Source organism: Alosa pseudoharengus, unplaced genomic scaffold (assembly GCF_046254945.1).
Source record: "Alosa pseudoharengus isolate Yale_2024_CS ecotype anadromous, Long Island Sound unplaced genomic scaffold, YU_APseudo_1.1 YU_APseudo_1.1_scf_3, whole genome shotgun sequence".
Taxonomy (NCBI): Eukaryota; Metazoa; Chordata; class Actinopteri; order Clupeiformes; family Clupeidae; genus Alosa; species Alosa pseudoharengus.
Window position 1 is genome coordinate 6,001,931 of NW_027468718.1, and position 16,945 is coordinate 6,018,875.

Consider the following 16,945-nt stretch of genomic DNA (forward strand, 5'->3'; position numbering starts at 1 on the left):
GACAGGCGGAGCCAGGCTAATATGCTATTATGTATGAAAGAGCTAAGAAATTGGACCATTATTTTCTGTAATGTAAGGTTGGTGTCTCTAAAACCAGCTTTCTTGTGAAAATAGTCTAATGTGGTTATTAACCAACTTTTTGGTTAATTTAATATTTTTCAAGGGTACAATTAAATACTGATTTGAGAGAGGATGAACTCAATAGGCACTTGTTTGTAGAAAGAGAAAGACCTGTTGTAACTAACACGAAGGTCACGTTTTTTTGTTGTTACCCAACAGGAAAATGATAATAACAGAAATGTATTGTTATTGTAGTCTGCCGTTAAACAAGGGGAAGATCCTGAAAATCCTGCCAGTTGTTTCCTGTTAGTTTACAGGAAGTTAATGTTATTTTACAATTATTTTCTCTCCAAAAAGTCATTGTTTTGAAAATGATCAAATTTGTTTTGTGTGTTCAGATGCCCTGTGTTAAAACAAAGTCATGGAGCCTTGGAACACAGTCATGGAACACTGTTTTTTTACTGGAAATTTCCACAGTGTGAGTTGACCATAAGGATGGCATTGTAGCTTATTGTTCAAGGGCATAATCGGTATATAGATGCCTTTCTTGTACTTTGTGCTTGAAAAGTGATATATAAATAAATTATATTATTATTTTATTATTTTTATTATTAATATTTCACTCAGTAATTTACTTAATCACCACTCTCTCATTCATTCACTCACTACTCACTCCACCACTTTAGTCACATTTATTATTATTTGTTTGTGCAAACTGCAAGCATTTTACTATAATGTCATGTAGGCTAATAAAGAATCTTTGAATATTGATATAATATTTACTCTTTGTTTCTTTGCTTTGTATGTTTTTGTATGTCTTAGGAGCAGTGAGGAAGAATAGCATGTCTGACAAAGTCACCGAGGAGATAAATCAATACGTTTAATCTGGCTTGCGACCGGGGAGTGGCCGCTGTGCCGTTTTTTTTTTTTTTTTTGGTAATTTGAATAATTTACATTGATCTTTAACCATATGATTTTTGTCACAATTGATTCTATTGGTAGGCTCTATTGTTTTTTGTTTGGTTTTTGCGGTTCATTACATGATTGGGCCTTAATTGTCTGATAGCCTAAATATTAGTTTCTCTGATGAAAGTTCTAGGTGCAGGCTTGCACACATGCATGCGTCCTTGAACCAGCAAGTTCAAGTAGTCCTTTTAGGCAAGTCCCTCCACTCAGCTGCCATATTGCAATGCATTTTGACCACTGCTGACCCAGATAGCAAAATTGTAACGGGCCTTTTATGGCCCAAACACTGTTCTTAGTTTTGTCAATCATACCACCAGGCATGCAGGGCCAAAACCGGCCCAAACAGTTTTGCCAAAAGCACGCCAGAAAGCTGCCAGAAAATGCCCATGCTTTACCAGAAGAGAGCCAGAAGACCCTAAATTGGCCCATATTCATGCCATAACTATGCCATAATATCGCCATTGAAAAGCCAGATATCTCCCGAGCACAGGCCACAATCTGCCAGATTATATTAAAACAACTAAGTTGGCCCATATTCAGTAGTACATTTAGTAGTGTAAACCATGAAAGACCGCAAACTTATGAACGATAATGTTAAAAGTGTGGTAAGAAACGGGCCAAAGTGGAATGTATGTATGTGGCTGACTTTATGTGTTGATGTGTGGTGTGTGGCTGACTTTATGTGTTGGTGTTCCGGCCACTGAGCCTCATTAACCGGTTAAAGTCGGTCACCAAAAATTCTATAACTGCCATTTATGATACCCGTGTCCTGTCGCGCGTCTTTCTCTGCCCGTGAAACAAGTTATCCCCCCATTTTAGAATGGTTAGGCTCCCGTCACACAATGTTAGTTCGTGCCCTTTGTATTATACATTTTCCCCAATCATTGTCCACTACTTGTGGAGGAATAAGGGTTTTGTTTTGGGGAGAAAAATAATTGCTTTCCCTGCGCACCCACGCACAGGCACACATTACGCACAACGTCGACCTTCCATGCAACGCGGCACCGAGCTCGGGCTATAAAAAGCTCACGTTACAAAGTCACAAACAGAGAACGCTACATTTGGTGGTGTTACAGGAAAGTATATTAATCAATGTCTTCGTAAAAAAACGTACCGATTGCCAACAGCCTCTGTAGCGTGCTGCACAAAATCCTTTGCAATAAGTTCCTGTCATCATGCCATTTAAGTACAGATGAATAATAAAACACAACAAGTAGGCATATGCTAAGTTAGTCTTTCCTGTCTTCGTTTGCCATTACATTGTTACAATTATCATCATGCCATAGTCAACACGCAGCCACTAACAAGAAGTGAAGTTTGTCACAATATTGCAGTCAGGATTGCAATAGGCTACACGCAACACTTAACTTCTCACATCAAAATGATTGTGAGAATGGTGTAATAACGATCAGAACCATTTCTACATTTTTAAATTTATTTTTATTTTCAAGAGACTCAACGGTGAACTTGAACTTGAAACATGTTTAAAACGGCAAACATGAACATAAACACCGTGTGAAATAGGCCAAGGGCCTACATTAAGCTAAAGAAAAACAACTGCCCCCCCCACACACACACACACACACACACACTATTATTTATTATTAATTATTCTTATTCAAAAACACGAGCATGTCCACATGCTCCGGAGTTAGACGTGTGCGCAGGCGATTGACCACAAGGCCCGCAGCAGAGAAAACTCTCTCCGATGGTACAGAGGTTCCGGGGATGCAGAGGTAGCGCTCTGCCAAGCTCGCCAGCCGGGGAAAGCGCGGATGATTTGCCCTCCACCACTCCATCTGGTTGCTGTCAAGTGATGGACGGCTGTTTTTTCTGTATGTGTCCACCTCAAGTTGAGGATCCGCCGCGGCATCGATTGTGCTGTAGTCGTTCCCCAGTAGAATAGCCATCGCACTCTCCCTGCAGCTCAAGCCAGATGGACCTGCTGTCACCGCACCGTCCCCTTCTCCTATGGCACCAGGCACGTCCTCTGACTCCTCACCCATCGCATCCGTGGCGTGCTCCACGTCAGCACAGAGTTGCTTGACTTTGTCAAACACTGCCTCTCTTTCTGCTGGTGACAGGAACGGGAGGTGTTTATGCCGTGGGTTGAGGGCTGAAGCGATCAGCGCTGGCTATTGAAACCAAGCGTTCGCTGTCAACCTGACGAAGAATGTAGATAAAATGAATGTAATTAATTGTTAATATAGCCAGAGAACATGTAAGCATAGGCTGCATGCCTACAGAATACATGTGATTAATTAATCAATTTTCTTTATAACAACAGGCCTACTATAGTCTACTAAAATATAATGGGCCTACTTTAGGCCTAATAAAATATAGGCATGGTTGTATTAATAATTAAATATGTAATGATTGACTATGCAATATGACATTAGGCTACTTAATTAAAATACTAGGCTACAGACAAAATAACTTACCTCCATGCGTTCACTTAGTGATCGTTGAACCGTCCTCTTAAACTCCGCCACCCGAGGCCGGTGATCTGCAGCAACGAGCAGGTGTTTCTTGACGATGCTGTAGGTGATGGGGTAAATGTGGGAGATTGCTACGGTCTTCTCGGATGGCATGACCGTTGTAGCACATTTAAGGGTTTCTAACAGGGGTGCAAGCTCGCCCATTATTCCCCAGTATTCGTCAGTGAGCTCCAAGACTCTGGCAGCTTGGTCACGGTGCGGTCGGACAGGACTGCAGTCACCACCCACCGCTGCTCCAGCAGCCTCGCGAACATGTCCACGACCGAGTTCCACCGAGTCTTGCAGGACTGGATGAGCTTATGGTTCGGGAGCTTCATCTGTTCTTGCTTTTCCTCCAACGCCTTACACGCTACGGTGCTGTGGCTGAAATGGCGCACTAGTTTTCCTGCAGCACATATCACTCTATGGACAAAGATCTTGAATACGTCATTGATTGCCAGTTGCAGGGTATGAGCAAAGCAAGAAACCGACATCCAGTCCACTCTCTCCGGGTTGTTGGCAGCCACTACGTTGCTTGCGTTATCATGGACACAAGCGACCACCTTCCCTGTCAACCCCCACTGGCCAACAGCCTCCTTCAGCGATGCAGCCAGGTTGTCCGCTGTGTGCCTGCCTGCCATACTCTTAGTCATTAGAACTGCTGACTTCATTTGCCAGTCCTGGTCTATCCAGTGGCATGTCACCGTCACGTAGGACTCCGTGGTGAGCGCTGTCCAGGAGTCCATGGTGATGGCAGCGTTCTTGACAGTAGAGAGGTCAGCGAGGATCTCACCCTTCTTGCTGGCAAAGCGATGCTCAATCCTGGAGGTGATGGTTTGGCGTGATGGTTTGGCGTTTTCTATCAAAAGTAATGATTTGTGACCGCTGCTTGTTACATGTTCTACCCCCAAGCATAGACTGGACCGTTGGTTGGCTTCGTTGCTCACCGCTGGTTGAGACGTGAGGGTGTCGCACTTTCAAATGATACATCATATTTGATGTGCTGCCGCTGTATTTTAAAGTGGTGTCACATAGCGAACACTTGACATCATTCTCGCTGAGTTTTGAGAAGTGTTCCCACGCGGCGCTTTTCGGCATGGCTCGGCTGTCTTGAAGTCTCTAATTCTGTTACCTCATGTCTGCTTTGTGCTTTTTGAATAGGCTACGTTCTAAGTAAACATTCTAAGCTGGCGCCAAATAGCCCATCAAAGGTAAATTTTATCCATTTGTCTGTATTTGTAACGATTTGTGTAGTTTCATTTTTTTTTTTCTAACAATAAAAGTTTTTAGGCCTATATGTTCTAACTGTTTACATAATGGGTAACATGCTTCACATAAGCCTTATTTAGGTTAATAGTGGCAATTTTTTTTAGCTGCGCAGACAGGACCTGTCATGTAAGGCGTACAAATAGTCACTATAGTAACCGGTATAAATTGTTTTCGGAATGGCTACGTGAGCTCTGCTGCGGCAGAGCCATGGCACTGTGCTGTGGTTGCGCTTAATAAATTCCGCCGTGGGGCGGCTCATGCTCACATTTATCATTTTTAGATATTGAGTGATCATATCGCCCCATACAATACAACTCCAATAACATGTGTGTGCGCAGTGTAATAACAGACGCTGGCTGGCATTCGGGAGCTTTAAAAATAGTGTTTTTAATTATTCTTATTCAAAAACAGATGTATATAAAAATAGATGTGTTTTTTTGTTTTTGTTTTTTTTAACCGGCGGCAGAAAATTTTAACCGGTCAATGTTGATTCGGTCAACCACCGGTTAAACGGCTACCGGTTAACATCCCTAGTTGGTGTGTGGTGTGTGGCTGACTTTATGTGTTGGTGTGTGGCTGACTTTATGTGTTGGTGTGTGGCTGACTTTGTGTTGGTGTGTGGCTGACTTTATGTGTTGGTGGGTGGCTGACTTTATGTGTTGGTGGGTGGCTGACTGTGTTGGTGTGTGGTGTGTGCCCAACTTTATGTGTTGGTGTGTGGTGTGTGCCTGACTTTGTGTTGGTGTGTGGTTGATTTTATGTGGTGGTGTGTGCCTGACTTTGTGTTGCTGTGTGGTTGATTTTATGTGTTGGTGTGTGGTAGGGATGTAACGGTATGAAAATTTAACCTCACGGTTATAGTGACCAAAATTATCACGGTTTTCGGTATTATCACGGTATTTTTAAAAGTGTGTTCAATATGTTCAGAAAGCACTAATAGGCCTACACAAGCTGAAATAGTTTCAAAAAGTGTGACAGCATTTACTATATTACAATATATAGGCAAAACCTTATCAAAGGTGCAACATTTAACCAGGGACGCTGGAACTCATCTGCACCTGGGGGTGCTCATAGAGGGGGTGCTGAGGGAGGGTAAAAAAATGGTTACTCTGAAGATGTGATTCCTTTATTCTGGTGCATTTTAAGGTGGCCTATTGCTACTGGAGAAGGGCATATTTTCATTCACATTCATAGGCCTACATCCTGACTGCACAAACAAACCTGGCTGAGCTGAGCATTCTTAATTCATAGCATAACGTTACCGTGGCGTTGTGTGTTGTCCCGTTCACTTTTTCCTCTGTCATGTTTAATTGGCTTTGTGCCACAGTTAAATTCATCAAGTACATAACAGAATCAGTAGGGCACCAGTTTCATTGTACCATGTCAAAAGCAGGCTTGGATGAAGCTGGGAAGGATTAAACACACTGTTTCCACACCATGGTAATCAGCTGTGATAATCATGATATTTGAAATGAAAACGGTAATTGTTATCATCAACATTTTTATCGCGGTTTACCATTATACCGGTAATCGTTACATCCCTAGTGCCGAGACGATTGAGGGGCAAGATGGTAGGATGGCTCAGGAGGTCCAATAGCGTGAAACGGCTGCAGAGAGGCAAGTTGACTAGGAGGAGATATTTCTGATGAGGAAATGGCCTCACGCAACACTGACGGTAGAGGTGGAATGGAAGGCGCCTTAGGGAGGACTGGTTTGCGCTTCACAGGCTCCTCGTCAGACTCCTCCTGACTCGAGAAAGCGCTGGTTTGGTCTTTGAAGAGAGAAAAATAACAAAAAAAAAATTACAACCCTGCAGCCATGTAAGGCTTGTTTACAATGCCTACTATGAAGAGAGCCAACTATAAATGAAACTCTATAAAACTGAAGTTAAAGTAAAACCAACTACCCCACATACTATTTTTTCTGTACTTCTTACAGAAATTTGACTACTTAAATGCTTAAAGGGGTGGTTCAGGATTTTGGACATAAGACCTCATTTTCAAGTAAGCAAGTGTGATATTTATCAGTGGAGACCGTTTTCAACACGTTTCATCCAGTCCTTCTAATTGCAGAGTTCGCAGGTGCTAGGCTAGCGCAAGTCAACGGTATGTGCTAGCCTGCCACTAAAAACAGTCTTACCCACTCCACAGTACACCCTAGGCAAATAAATTATAACGCCAGACTATCGATGTAAATGTCTGTATTGATACTGTTATTTCTAACGTTATTCTATCCTTGCATTTCAACGATCGCATTCCATTTTGAGGGACTAGTTTCTTACCACGACGGAATTATACTTGCTCCGGTTAGTAGTACTGCGCCGAAAAGTAAACAGTAAAGCGCACTCCAATGGGGATACTTAGTAGTAGCCTTGGTAATATTAGTCCGCTGCTGAGATGCAAAATGACTACTACCAACTACCAAAGTATAACTATTGCAACGCGATGCGAGGGTAGTTGTATTTCTTACACTATTCTATCAACACAGACATTTACATCGATTGTCTGGAATTTGCCTCGGGTGTACTTTGGAGTGGGTAAGACTGTCTTTAGTGGCAGGCTAGCACATACCGTTGACTTGCGCTAGCCTAGCACCTGCGAACTCTGCAATTACAAAGACTGGATGAAACGTGTTGAAAACTGTCTCCACTGATGAATATCACACTTGCTTACTTGGAAATGAGGTCTTATGTCCAAAATCCTGAACCACCCCTTTAAATCTTTTTACATGCCTTAGTTTAGAGACAGACCAGGTGTGTCAAACATAAGGCCCATGGGCCAGATCAGGCCCGCTAGCAGGTTTCATGCGGCCCTTCAGATGTTATTGCGTAGGAAGGGAAAATTAGAAAAATGGATAATCCCATCCAATTGTCTTCAACAATCTGTAATAAGAGATATTTCTATGATTTGATAAATTGCATTAATAAAAAGCACTATAACCATCTTCAGGAAGGAAGAGGCTGAGAAAACTGACATGGAAGTAGGGTATTTCAAGAGAAAAAGAGCAGTATATGATAGCAGTACATGATTTGTACTTGCTTATAAGTGGGTATAGTAGAAGAGTATATCATCAAACAACAATCTGATACCCATGCAGAAAAATGATGATGACTATGACAATGACGGCCCCTACAAGGTCTCATTCCAACAAATCCAGCCCACTGCCCAATATGAGTTTGACACCCCTGATGTAGACAAACTGAGCAAAATCTGAGTGCAACAATCAGATTCAAACATGCGCTCTTCCTCCAAGAAGAGGCGACTCGGAGCTCAAACACGCGCGACAACACTTTACCTCGGGAAAGCCACCTTGCCTCGCTGTGAAATAATACAGCCTTTTGGTCAGCTCCCATCTCCTCGCAGTGCGGAGAATAGACACGCTTTTAAGGGCCGGGTCTTGATGAAATTCACCACTCTCACAACCTCGTTCAAAATCTCATTCAGGTCGGGACTAACTAAGCTGCCTTGACGCTGCCAGCGCTTCCCTATGAAGTAGGGAACACAGTGTGTCCATTGCGCATCGGGTGCTACCTGGGCCTAGGCTACAGATAAAAAATAAAAATAAAAACTCCTGTTTTTCACGTCAGTTCGCGCCCCACCTGCCATGTCATCCGCGACCCACAGTTTGAGAAACGCTGCCTCAGAGTGTCATACTGTCATGCCACTGCATTGTGTACACCTGTGCTTTGACACCTTACACTGCCTATGCACCTGTGCTTTGACACCTCACACTGCTTATGCTGTGATTGATGTGCTGTTTAAAAAAATATGAATAATTGTATGCCTTGTCTGTGATGTGCCGCTGTTCTAAACCAGGCTGTTGTTGTTGTTCTGCACCTGTGCTTACACACCTTACACTGACTGTGCTGTGATTGACGTGCTGTTTAAAAAAAGCCATGTCTGTTCCTCCCTGATGTGCCGCTGTTGACGTTCTGCACCTGTGCTTATAATTGTATGCCGTGTCTGTTCCTCCCTCCCTGATGTCCTGCTGTTCTAGACCAGGCACACTGATAAAAATATTGAGCCTGATCTACTTAAAAAAGGTAAGGCAACTTTTTGCATCAGATTAATATGTAGTTAAAGCAAGGCTGGTCTTTGTATAGGCTACTTAATTTCTTGTGTGTAAGAAATGAGTTTTGTAAGTAAAGTCAATATTAATTTATCAAGTAAATTCAACTTAATCTTTCAAGTAAAGTCAACTTAGTTTTGTAAATGACTGAACCTTATTTTATGAGTAAATTCTACTTAATTAAACTAAGTTGACTTTACTTGCAAAGTTAAGTAGACTTTACTTCCAAAACTCATGTCTTACATTCAAGAAATTAAGTAGCCTATACAAAGACTAGCCTTGCATTATATACATAATAATCTGATGCAAAAAGTTGCCTTACCTTTTTTAAGTAGATCAGGCACAATATTTTGTATCATGTTTGGTCTACTTAAAAACTTAAGTATGTGTCATCTATGTGTTCGAAAAGACAATCCTCTTATCACATGTCAAGATATGCTGCCATGGAGCCAAGTGTAGACCATAAAAAGACAGGAGCTGCAACGATTAGTTGATTGATCAATTAGTTGCTAACAACTAAATAATTTGTCAGCAATTAGAATTTTCTTTAAATCATTTTTTTTAAGAAGAATCCCAGATTCTCTGATGTGAATGTTTTAAATTGAGAACTGGTGATCAGAACAAAACAAGACATTTTAGGACATTTTTTTTTCACCATTTTCTTACACTGTATGGACGAATCCACAAATCAATTTATCAAGACTATCGACAGATTAATTCATTGGTTGCAGCCCAACACTGGAAACTGAGCAACCCACATGAGTCAAACAATCTCAGATATAATTATGCATCTTAACCCAAAACAAGACTTGGAAGTCATTTAGCTCAAATAAATACATTTATTTGACAAAAGCCAAAAAAACAAATCAAAATACATTCTATTACAAACAAATCAAAATACATTCTATACACCATCTGTATAGATTTTAAGCTTGCAAACAGACCTTGAGTTCATGGACTTTGGAGGACAGTTTTTGGTTTGCATCCTCTAGCTCTAGGAAGATCTTCTGAAAGACCTCAAACGTGTATTTCAGTTTATTAGGGTACCTCAGTTCCAAGGCATAGATAAGGCCCATCAGATAGGTGCAAGCATGTGCCACATCTGGGATACCAAAAAGGACTTCTGCTCCCTCGATGGCTATTCCAGCTTGCTTGGGGAGACCATCCCTGGCTTTGCTGACAACAAAGATGCCGAGGGCAAATGTAGTAATAGCTTCTTGGATGGTCGCAGCATCGTCATCATTAAAAACCTGTGAAATACAATAAGACTTATTTATTGTATAGTAATGTGAAGGATGCATAACTCTTTGTTCCCCTCTCCAAACAGATGATCACATTGTTATGTGGTACTTTTGAGTAGTATTGTAGCTTAACAAGGGTGTCTACAGGTATTACAGAGTTCAATCAAATGCCATTTAAGGCCATTTTAAGTCAATTTGTTGGAGTAATTAAGCAATGCAGCTTTATACAGTATAAAGAGTATCATATATTTGGTTCTGTTAACTACATAATTATACAAATGGTTACACATCAGCATTTTTAATAATTAAATACTGAAATATTATCAGTACCACAATGGAAAAAAGTCCTGAACTTTGTGTTTTTTTTATTCTTGATTATACTTTGTGTCCTTCATGCATAGTAATATCTTCTTTACCTGGTAGTCCTTCATTAACTCTCCAGTGTTTTCACCAAGGTAGAGTGTGAGTCCTCGAATCACAACTTCTCTTCGCGACTCAATTGTGTCGTCCTACAAAAATATGGAATGAGATTACTAATTAATACGAGAAATATGAGATTAATATAAAATATGACATTACAGACATCAGAAAGCTACTACATACAACTAATTACTACCACACTGTTGTAAATACATGCCTCATTTAACATGTCATGGGTCTCATCAAGTTTCTTCCCAACGGCTCCACCCTTCCTCCTGTACAGGCAACAGCTTGGGTGTGTGTTGGTCCAACTTGCCCAGGACTGCAATAGCTTCAGTGTGATCCTGCAGAATTCCTTCTCGATCTGAGAGACCAAGAGATGTAGACAAGACATGGAGATGTAGAAACATAATGAGACAGACACACATGGGCAAGAGAAACAGAACAAAGACATGGACAAATTAATCCAAAGACCACACTGAATAAATCAGTCTGCTGGTTGCAGAACTGGTTACAAAAAGACCTTGCCTCTCATAGACTTAAGTCTTACATGTACATTGTTGGCCTTTCCTTATCTTACTAAACTTCGAGAAAGTTCTATAACATTTGATCGTTTTGACATGATATACTAGTATATTAAATGTTACCTGTTCCCAGGTATGATTATGTGTACCTTGGATTTATTTTAAATGATGTAAAAACGGCAAACTTTCGTTACATTAAATATATTGATGACAAAGGCTGCACTTTTAAGATTAACCATGGTTTAGTTTTCGGGTCAAATGGCTTTTTGAATGGGTTCGCCACGGGCAGTTGGTTGTAGTGTTACGGTCCCTTATCACACAAGTTTATCACTGCTAGCAGCTAGTTGGCTGTGCCCATTCGCGAGCCCATTTAAGAATAGCCTAGAAATCCAGACGCACCCTAGCGGCAGCAAATGTAGTTCTAATTTGGCTAATTCAAGAAGTCGTTTAACCAGAAAACTAAACCATCGTCAATCTTAAGTGCAGCCTTTGTCAATATCCTTTTAACCTAACGTTTGACTCGAGTATTTACACAAATGCATTTTGGCGAGGATTTTGTTTTAACGTCACACACGACTAGTAGTGCTAGGCTAAGTCCACTAGTTGAGTAAGGCCACTTGCTAACGTTAACATTCATTTTCGAATTAAACAAAAAGACTCGACTAGTTGTACTGTTCTAGAGTCTTTTAGTTTAACTTGAAGATGGAAGCTAATCTAACCATAGACAGTAAAATAAATATAACCAGGTATCAATACTTGGCAAACTGTATTCTTACCTTAACGTTCAGTGGACTCATAAACCCAGCCTCTGGAAATGCGGTGGTCTTCTTCTGCTCTTTTCAACGGATGCGTGCCAGTTGGCGGGAGTACGGAACAGCGTAAATTAAACAAGCTTTTTGTTTGTTGAGTGTTTGTACTTGAGAATATCGACTGGGATAACTTAATAATGTATGTAAATGAAAAAACACACAATTTTATTGTAATTTGAACACATGCAGATTAATTTCAAACAATACATTTTCATGTAAAGATACAAACTGAGATTTTTATTGTTAATTTCACAGATTTAATTTATGTTATATCTACACATGCTCAGAAACACTTTTTTCAGTGCAGTTGTTCTGCACCTGTGCTTTGACACCTTACACTGCCGATGTTGTGATTAATGTGCTGTAAAAAAAACATGTCTGTGTGCCGCTGTTGTTCTAAACCAGGCTGTTCTCTGTGCACACTGCGTATGCTGTGATTGATGCTGTGATTGATGTGTGGTTGATGTGTGGTTATCTCACCCGGTTATTTCAGGCCCAAGCTACTGTTGTTTTACCCCTTTTTATCATATTTCTTTTTTAAAGCTCTTTCCACACTGTGACTCTGCTGCACTGTCCTGTATCCCGGGCCTTTATTATGCCTTAATTAAGTCCTATGACTTCATATTTTGAATAAACTGTGTCATTTTATGCTGTTATCATTGTTGTCTTGTCCTTTATCAAATTTAAAAGCAATAAAACATTAATTATATATAGAAATATTCTCAAGAAAATTAAGACACAGGAGATGAACCATACTGTAAATGAATAAGCAATTTATTTCATTAGAGCCAAGAGGGTTTTTAAAATAGGGCCGATCTGCTTCTACTGAAGGGACTTTGACATCGTTTCTCAAACTCATGGAGGGATCCTTATAGCCTAATGGCTACTATTTGAAGGATGTTGTCATCAAGTCCCGCTGATGTACTGTTCCAATAGCCTGGAAAATCCAGACCCTGGTAATCTAGAAAGATTAAGGGTCTGGCCACGAACAATGTAATGGCCCAACTCGAGGGGCGGCAACAAGCATGCATTTAAAAATCTCACTGCACGCAATTGGATAACACTACACCATGTTTACTCTGAATGATTTCGGACTTCGACACGATCGGATAACACTACGACCAATGTGTACCGTCCTCCAATGTTGCAGCGCTGTCTTCATCAGTTTAGCTGGTTCCCCGGAATGCAAGGGGTAAAAGTAACGTGCATCAATGCTCATTGCCAGTGTGTCTCGCAGAGACAATTCTATTGTGCTCTCGCGAGAACTCTGGATTTCCAGGGTACTGTTCCAATGTAGCATTCAAATTCTACCAAGTCCTTCATTTTACTGATTTTGTATCCTCAGCATTCCTGGAACACCTGCACATTAGTGATGGGAATTACGGCTCATCTTAAAGAGCCAGTTCATTTGGCTCAGCTCAGCAATGAGAGCCGGCTCTTTTGGCTCTTAAACGGCTCTCTCTAAAAAATAATAATAACCTGTTGAATAAATGATAATTAAATGGATTTGTAGGCTACTACACTTTAATTGAAATCATTACAATAATTAAACACTTCATTGGATGCTGTGAAAACATGTATTTATTCATTCATTTATGTATGTAATGCTTAGGCTATAAAAACATTCATTAAGTAACAGTAACAGATAATATAAAACAGATTTTTTTATAGAATTGCAATTGGTGCACCCCTAAAAAATGCCTTTAATTTGTTGAGGAGTGAATTATTTTCCTGGTTCCTACGCAAATTATATAGTTTCAGCAGGGAACATCTCTGAAATTAATTGTCGCATGCAGAACTCTTGGTTTGCGAACATTCTAATATTGTGACCGTAGCCTATTCCTCAACAGGTTAAGAAAGATTAGCATTGAGAAAAGCTAAAGTTTTCAGCTTCGATCCACTAATCCTGTTTTCTTCTCTCCGTAATGATCTGTCCCGCTTTTGAGAAGATTCTCTCTGAGGGGACCGATGTTGCTACGATGCAAAGTCTGCCTGTCATTACTTTTGTGAGGCGAGGGTACACTGAAGCCTTGGTTTCCCACCAGCTCAGTGGGTCTGTTGACCTTGGGATGAGGGGCTCCTCAAGGTATGACCGGATTTCTAGCATGGCATCTGCTGTGGGGTTCCTTCTTTCTATGTCTCCTGTTGCCCTTTGGTCAAAAAAACTCCACACAGCAGTGCATGGCTCCTCGATAGCCTGTGCTCCCTCTTCTCTTGTTTGTGACTGCTGGCTGCTGAGACTGCTTCGAGCTGCTGCTGTCACTCTCTGAATTGCCTCCTCAACAGCTCTGCTGTCATGGAAGGCCAGCTTTTTTAATCTTGGGTCCAAGATTGTTGTTTCGGCCAGTATGGGGTTAAACTCCATTCTGTGGAATCTTCTCTCCATTGAAGCACAGAGCGCATTGACCAACTCTATGACCTTCTCCAAAGTTACTGTTCCATCCCTCTGGAGTTTAGCAGTAACTCGTTGCAGACCCTTACAGAGTATGATCATCTTGGAGGCTGTCACATAACTATAAAAGGAGATAACAATAATTCAACAACATATTTATGAACATATTTATTATATTTATGAACATATTTATTCAACAACATATTTATGAACATATGTATTATTTATTGAGGCAAATTCACAATAAGTGCTTATTTAAAGTAGTTTGGTGTATATATATATATATATATGCTATATATTTTCTTCTCCTTTTCTTAATTTAGCCTATGTTGGACTTTAATAATGATACTTTGACTGTGAATCATAATCGCAATTACTTTTATTTTGTTTGATTTTTTCTCAACATTTAGGCCTACAAAATAACAAAAGAACATTGCCTGCTGGGAAATCTGTTTGTTCAGTCATTTTTTAGCTCATCAATTCTGATTGTTGACTACTAAGTGCTAGGCATAGTGTTCCTTCCTGAAGGATTGTCCCAGCTAACCTATTTAAGCCTTCAGCAGCGTGGTGCTCAAAAAATAATAGAAAATAGGGAACTGGTTGTGCGCAAGTCCAATTTGCTTAAATTAAATCTATTTTTAAAAATGGCTCGTCAAGAGTTAGCGCTGCCTAGCGTTAGCAATGTCAACGATACCGGTGACCCAGAGAAGTTAGCCTATAGGCCTACACCTGGAGGCTCTGTTTGGGTGGATTACCATAGCCTTCTCTCCAACGAGAGTGACATAGGACTTTTTCTTTTTCAACTCTATTGTTAACGGGTTTGCTGAGCTGAAAGTTAACTTCTGAACTGGTGAGTAGCCTATGTGTTTATTTTATTATTTTAACTAATTGTTTATCAGTTTGTGGTTCAATGGCCACTGTGCCAGGAGAATAGGCTACTAGCCTAGCCTATTCATCTGCTATGTTTACTTTTTGATTTGGCCATCGTTTTGCTGTTGCTGTAAATACATTTGTCTGTCCAGATTAATGGATTATTTGCGTTACGTTTTTGAGTGTAGGAGTGCACGTTTACTGTTCGTGGATCTAGTAATGATGTGCGTAGCCACGGGCGGGCCTGGACGGGCCTATGCCCGTCTACTTGTCAGTCTCGCCCGTCCAATTAGAGGGCTTTCCGTCGTTTACGCTCACCATCTAAAAAAGACACGCAAATCAACACTGCGCTGGGAGCTCAGGAATCAGCGAACAGCCGCAGCTCCGTTTAATTGTCAGGTGTAATGAAATGCGTTCATATTCCACTTTTTATGTGATAAACGTTGCATGCCTATGGAAAGGTTTTGTGGTGGGATTGCCCAATGGTCAAGCTGTTTCATGCACTTGAATTTGTCAAGTTTTGTGCTAGGCCTATATAAATAAATCTGATTGATTGATTGATTGAATTTGATTTTAAAAACACCAGATTATTGTTTACAAATTACAGAGTGAGGATGTTCTGGGATATCCCACTAATGTCTCTCGAACAAACAGAAACAAATACAGAATTCCATAAATAAATCGTCTACTGTACCTGTCCGCACTGATCTTCACAGTCACCTGGTCGAAAGGCTCCAGAACAGCACAGGCCTCTTTTATCTCCAGCCATTCTTCTTGGGTCAGTAGCTCAATGTTTGAATTCATGATAGCCAGTGTCGATACGATGGCGTCTTTTGACTCCATTGCCCTTTTCAACATATGGAAAGTGGAGTTCCATCGGGTGACGCAGTCCTGCTTGGGCCGAAGGACAGGCACCCCCATCTGCTTCTGGGTTGACTTCAGTCTCTCCGCGGCCACAGCGCTTTTGTGGAAGAACTCCACTATTGCCGTTAACTTATCAGTGGTGGACTTCATCACCTTTAGGCTATCTCTTACTATTAAATTTATAGTGTGTGCAACACACGGAAGATGGCTCCACTTCAGAAGTCTGATTGCTTTTGTGATGTTTGCAGCATTATCGCTTGAACAGCAAACCACTTTTTTGTCAACCTCCCACTCTTTCGCCACTCTAAGTTCGTCTGCAAGGTTTTCGGCTGTGTGCCTTTCACTGAATTCAAAACACTCTAGAAGAGACGACACTGTTTTGTAATTTTCAATGTAATGACAGGTTACAGACATAAATGAGGTGGTATTCCTTGAAGTCCAACAGTCAGTGGTCAGGCACACTGCTGTTGCATTTCTCACTCTGTCCTTCACTGCGCTGTGCTCTCTTTCATAGAGCCGTTGTACTGTTGAGTTGGAAAGCGTCTTCCTACTTGGGAGTACGTACATCGGATTGAGGGCATGCGTAAACTCAATGAAACCACGATCTTCTACTATAGAGAATGGTTGGAAATCAGTCGCGATCATTTTAGCTAACTTCTCATCTATTACATTTTGCCTGACCGGTGTCATTGCCTTCGGTAGATACTGAGTTAATGAGCTCTGTTGAATTGGCCTATTACTGCTACCTCCAGATGTGGCAGCCGCCGCAGCAGGAGCAGCGCATACATCGGTTTCGTCAGGAGGAGCATCCCTGCGTCCTTCCAGCTGTTCTGTAGGGTGCACCAACCTTAAGTGCCTGTGGAGGTTGTTGGTGGATCCTGCCTGGTATGAAAGTTTAGAATGGCAATGCCTACATTCCGCTTTTGTATTGTCGCCGATGCTGTTGAAATGAAGCCAAATACTGGAGCGTTTACGTCCACCGTCC

General features: G+C 41.0%; 2 protein-coding genes across 3 annotated transcripts; both read right to left on the minus strand.

Annotated features, from left to right (window-relative positions):
* Nucleotides 1–9,207: 9,207 nt before the first annotated feature.
* LOC143099563 (uncharacterized) lies at nt 9,208–11,825 on the minus strand. 2 transcript variants are annotated; one of them, XM_076262505.1, is made up of 4 exons: nt 11,802–11,825; nt 10,719–10,865; nt 10,498–10,590; nt 9,208–10,090 (listed from the first exon to the last, which is right to left on the minus strand). In XM_076262505.1, exons 1-4 carry the CDS (start codon nt 11,820–11,822, stop codon nt 9,767–9,769), a joined length of 585 nt encoding a protein of 194 aa, XP_076118620.1. In that variant the 5' UTR covers nt 11,823–11,825; the 3' UTR covers nt 9,208–9,766. The 2 variants fall into 2 exon arrangements, with proteins under 2 accessions (XP_076118620.1, XP_076118619.1); XM_076262504.1 differs by lacking the exon at nt 11,802–11,825 and having other exon boundaries at nt 10,719–11,734.
* Nucleotides 11,826–13,461: 1,636 nt separating this feature from the next.
* On the minus strand, nt 13,462–16,678 carry LOC143099564 (E3 SUMO-protein ligase ZBED1-like). Its single transcript, XM_076262507.1, has 2 exons — nt 15,791–16,678; nt 13,462–14,347 (listed from the first exon to the last, which is right to left on the minus strand). Exons 1-2 carry the CDS (start codon nt 16,648–16,650, stop codon nt 13,735–13,737), a joined length of 1,473 nt encoding a protein of 490 aa, XP_076118622.1. The 5' UTR covers nt 16,651–16,678; the 3' UTR covers nt 13,462–13,734.
* Between the last annotated feature and the right edge of the window lie 267 nt (nt 16,679–16,945).

What these genes read in the sequence shown, in the direction of transcription:
- LOC143099564 (XM_076262507.1), bottom strand. Translation starts at nt 16,650, where the DNA reads ATGACACCGGTCAGGCAAAATGTAATAGATGAGAAGTTAGCTAAAATG. An exon ending in GTGAAGATCAGTGCGGACAG is followed by an intron (nt 14,348 to 15,790) that starts GTACAGTAGACG and finishes CTCCTTTTATAG; the next exon opens with TTATGTGACAGCCTCCAAGA.
- LOC143099563 (XM_076262504.1), bottom strand. Translation starts at nt 10,955, where the DNA reads ATGTCTTTGTTCTGTTTCTCTTGCCCATGTGTGTCTGTCTCATTATGT. An exon ending in CCCATGACATGTTAAATGAG is followed by an intron (nt 10,591 to 10,718) that starts GCATGTATTTAC and finishes ATATTTTTGTAG; the next exon opens with GACGACACAATTGAGTCGCG. An exon ending in AGTTAATGAAGGACTACCAG is followed by an intron (nt 10,091 to 10,497) that starts GTAAAGAAGATA and finishes TGTATTTCACAG; the next exon opens with GTTTTTAATGATGACGATGC.